The 3931-nt window shown below is 38.0% G+C and overlaps 1 protein-coding gene across 2 annotated transcripts in view; it reads left to right on the top strand.

Moving 5' to 3' along the window:
- Nucleotides 1–3916, top strand: part of LOC125503906 — a 46559-nt gene extending 42643 nt beyond the window's left edge. Inside the window, exons 4-6 of one of the 2 annotated variants that reach the window (XM_048665042.1) lie at nt 63–185; nt 2187–2363; nt 3654–3916. In XM_048665042.1, the coding sequence (XP_048520999.1) occupies nt 63–185; nt 2187–2363; nt 3654–3835 (482 nt within the window). In that variant the 3' untranslated portion in view covers nt 3836–3916. Of the gene's footprint in view, nt 1–62; nt 186–2186; nt 2364–3650 lie in introns of both variants that reach the window. The other variant, XM_048665041.1, reaches the window with a different exon arrangement.
- Nucleotides 3917–3931: the final 15 nt, after the last annotated feature.

Below are 3931 nucleotides of genomic sequence, written 5' to 3'. Positions count from 1 at the left end.
GTAGTTTCATGTTATTTACTATTTATTTACTTCATCAACATGACAAGTGTTTTTGTTTCCAGAACATGCCTGTACAGAGTTTCGCTGTAACTTAAGAGAATTCTGTATATCGACGGATTTGGTTTGCGACAAGATTAACCATTGTGCTGACGGGTCAGATGAATCGTCCAATAACTTATGCCAAAGTAAGTATATGTAACTTAATGGCAGGATGTAGCATATTCCGATTCTTGTTCTAGTAAGCTTATTCTAGATAATTATTATTAAGCTACAATGCAATTGAATTAAACTTGTGATATATTTGCTAATGGAAATGTATCTCGCATATCTTGCTATTTTCGATTTATTGCAGCAATGGTTGATGTAAATCGACTTAATATCATATTTTTTTATAATACCAACACTGTCAAGGAGCAAGGTTGACTTGCATTCCAATATATTTATTTGTGCAATTACACACATGGACACGGTGAAATATATTTTTTTAATCTGCAACATTTGGTAGCGGAAATATTTCTATTATTGTCTCCACTGGCCCTGAATAGTTATAAAAATACAAAGCTCAGTTTTCATGGTCTGATTCATCTTTCTTCAAATATTTCTTATAAGGTGATTAAAATATATTCTAAGTTATTTAAGATCCAACATTCTCATCGACTACACTTATAAAGCACCTCTAACGGTATCTATAATACCAGAAGAACAGAAGAGGTATATTTGACTGTCCATATTCAAATAAGAAGGGATGTGAAATTGACTGGGAAAACTTATCAGCAGAATATGTTCGAAAAGTACTGGAAAATACGAGAGAGGGTTCCTGAGATCAATGGAGCTCTCATAAATAATGTACGATTTGCTGACGACGAGGTGGTGCTGATAACATGATAAATCTGATCGTTGAGCACAGCGAACAATATGGTTTTCAGACAAATGTAGCAAAGTCTAAAATTGTTGTATTCCCAAAAACACCGAGGCGCGTAGTCCTTAGAATTAAGAACGAACCCGTGGACCAGGAATTATCCTTCAAATATCTGCGAGCTCTCGTCAACGAGTCCAAGGATCTTTAAAAAATGGTGTCTAGTCTAAGACTAAATCGAACGGGCCAGGAAAATCTTTACATCCATGAAACTTTCCTCAGAAATCGAGACTTAAGCCTGCAAATCCGTATTTTGCATACTGCGCTGCTAGATATTTCCTGTCCTCTATAGTTCTGAGAACTGGACTTTCCACCAATCAATGCTTTTGAGATGTACCTGTACCGTCGAATGCTGCGTGTGTCCTGGGTAGATCTGGTAACTAATGAGGAGATACTCCCGGGTAAACTTTTCGAGAAGAGTGGAGAGTAGAATGGAGCGAGTTATCAGCAAAAATATGAAAAAAATCTTTGGTACAGATCGGAGCATCCTGAAAGATAACGATATATTTAAGAAAACAAAATGCCGTAGAGGAATCCGTGAAGAAATGAAAGAATAACGTTTGTGTAGCAACAGAGAAGAGCAAAGCTTGGAGGAAGGCATTGAAAGTATTATTATTACTGAAATAATAAAGGCGTATCTTCATTAAAGGGGCATACCGAGTTATAAAGATAAATATTTTCCAAAGTTGCAGAGCAAAGCTTAACCACACTCTTGAGGATTGTTTCTGTGTGATAATGTGTTGTGATATCGTAAACTTTTACTAATAAATATCTCTTCTGGCATCACACAGAGCAAAGCAAAGCAAAAATAATCTTGGAAACGATCTTCTACAAGTGAGATGAGACAGAGTATTTTTCTTTGCTTCAGTTTTTTAAGGTCCCTGTTTAATACATATACCTGTTTATACCATTTATAGAATCAAGTTTCTGCATCAGATAATAGGAGTACTTCCAATAGCTGTTGAATCAGGCGCCAGTTCTCACATCGGTCGAGCTATAAAGGATTTTACTTTTACTTTTTTAAAGAAGTTTAGCAGCAGCCAAATTACCTCTTCAAGTTATTCTTCATTACAATTATTTATTTTTAAGTGGTCCAGCCTTTACAAATTGATTTGTAGGCCGAGATAATTTCCCGCTAAGTCTAAATTACTATAAAAAAATAATTCATTAATTGATAAATAATAATAAATAATAATTAAAAATATTGGTTAGTCATTGTTTAACATTAAAGTCTAAGCAGTGTTTCTAATAGTCCGAAACTTTTTTTCAGACAACGATAGTGGTACCATCCTAGGCCTCGAAGTAACTTGGTTTGTGGTGGTCCTAATTAGTTCCCTTCTAGTACTACTCGTGCTTATCGTAGCTATTTCGATTTGTGTATGTAGACGAGGAAGCTGGAACAACAGCCATGGAAATTCTGTACAGCAACAAAATGCATCTTATTCTTGTAAGTATCGAGAGCTATTTTTTACATTGAATTTACAATTTAAATGGAATTTCTATATACAGGTTGATTTTTACGTAAAATTTTTCCGGTAAACTTTACGAGTATATAAAGCTCATAAAGATAAACGTTATTTTTATTAACCAACTTTCCGAAATTTGAAAATTATGCCAGTTGTAAAAATTATAGATTATGAAAGACAACTTCATTGCACAACAAAAAATAGTGCATGTTTATGAAAGTAACAAAAATTTTCGTCAAAAGTAAAGAAAGTTTCGTCAATACTCTTGTTTCCGCAAGTCCATCTTTCCGGCCCATTTGTACTCAATCGTGAGTCTAGATCGAAAGAATCTGGTGACTTACGCAAACATCCCGGAGGAAATGCAATTAGACCAACCGAGAATATTCAAAAAGACGGAGGAAATGTTGAAAAAACGTCTTATCTTAGAATATCTAACAAGAAGTACCGGTAATTTGGGGTGAAGTAGGGCTGTGGGGGCGAACTCGGACAGATCATTCATTGTTGACTCGTTATTGCCGTTTTTGGTCTCAAATAATTACGTTTTTGTCCCAAGCTACAAAAAAGCTGTCAAGCTGAAAAGCTCGAGAGTAATTTACCGGAACCAAACCAGGATTATTCTTCTTCGTACTCAGTACATGGCTGTCCACGTGTGGACGTAGGCCTCTCCAGAATTTATCATGACTCTCGATCTTGAGCTATCTGCTGCCAATTCCTTCCGGCTATCTTTCTTATATCGTCTATCACCCAACATTTCTGTAATCTGCCTAATACTCGTTTTGTTATTCTTGGTTCTTATTCTCCATCGGGAGCAATCTTGCCTTGCGACATGGTTTACCTAAGGCTATTTAAGATTGAAGATGTGTTTGGCGGTGATATGTTTGTCACCAGCAAGACCTACATATCAAAAACGTTTCGCTTCAGGCCATTAGGAACCTCCCTAGATTTCAGTCCATGGCCCAGTTTAACTTCTTCTGATTCTTCTGGAAGTTTCAGTTCTTTGATTCTCCTTGCCCGGTTTCATAATATGACCGAGGTTCACACACTCTTACTTTCACTTGTTCAAGTGCGATCATACAAGGTGATTCAAAATTTGCGTCATTCCTCTGGAGGTGTTGTCTGGGCATGTTTTGTGAATACATGCAAAACAGTTTAAATACATCATTCTCTGTCGTCTCAATTACAATATAGCAGAGTTAATAGATATTTCATAGAACGAATTTACTAATTTTAATTGAAGATGATTCTGCTATGTTAATTTTTGGTTCCAGTAGCGCACATGTACGGGTCGAATGGCCACATGGCAATAAAGCCAGGAGTCGGCAGCACCACAACGCTGACCGATGGAGGCTTACTCCATGCGACGCCGACTTCGGGAAACTCGCGCCGCCCTGCGGGCCCGCCCGGGTTCCGCATGCCGCCGGCCCGGGGCCGCCCCTACTGCCCGGCAGGGTAACCGCGACGCCCGTGGTCGCCCCTCAGAATGGTGGGAGCGACGCGCCGTCTGCGCAGCAGAAAGACGAGTGGTTCGTCTAGCAGTAGGTATGTAACG

Source organism: Dendroctonus ponderosae, unplaced genomic scaffold, assembly GCF_020466585.1.
Source record: "Dendroctonus ponderosae isolate FM_Combo_2020 unplaced genomic scaffold, Dpon_F_20191213v2 Dpon_F_20191213_3, whole genome shotgun sequence".
Classification (NCBI taxonomy): domain Eukaryota; kingdom Metazoa; phylum Arthropoda; class Insecta; order Coleoptera; family Curculionidae; genus Dendroctonus; species Dendroctonus ponderosae.
This window is presented reverse-complemented; position numbering and strand designations above follow the sequence as displayed.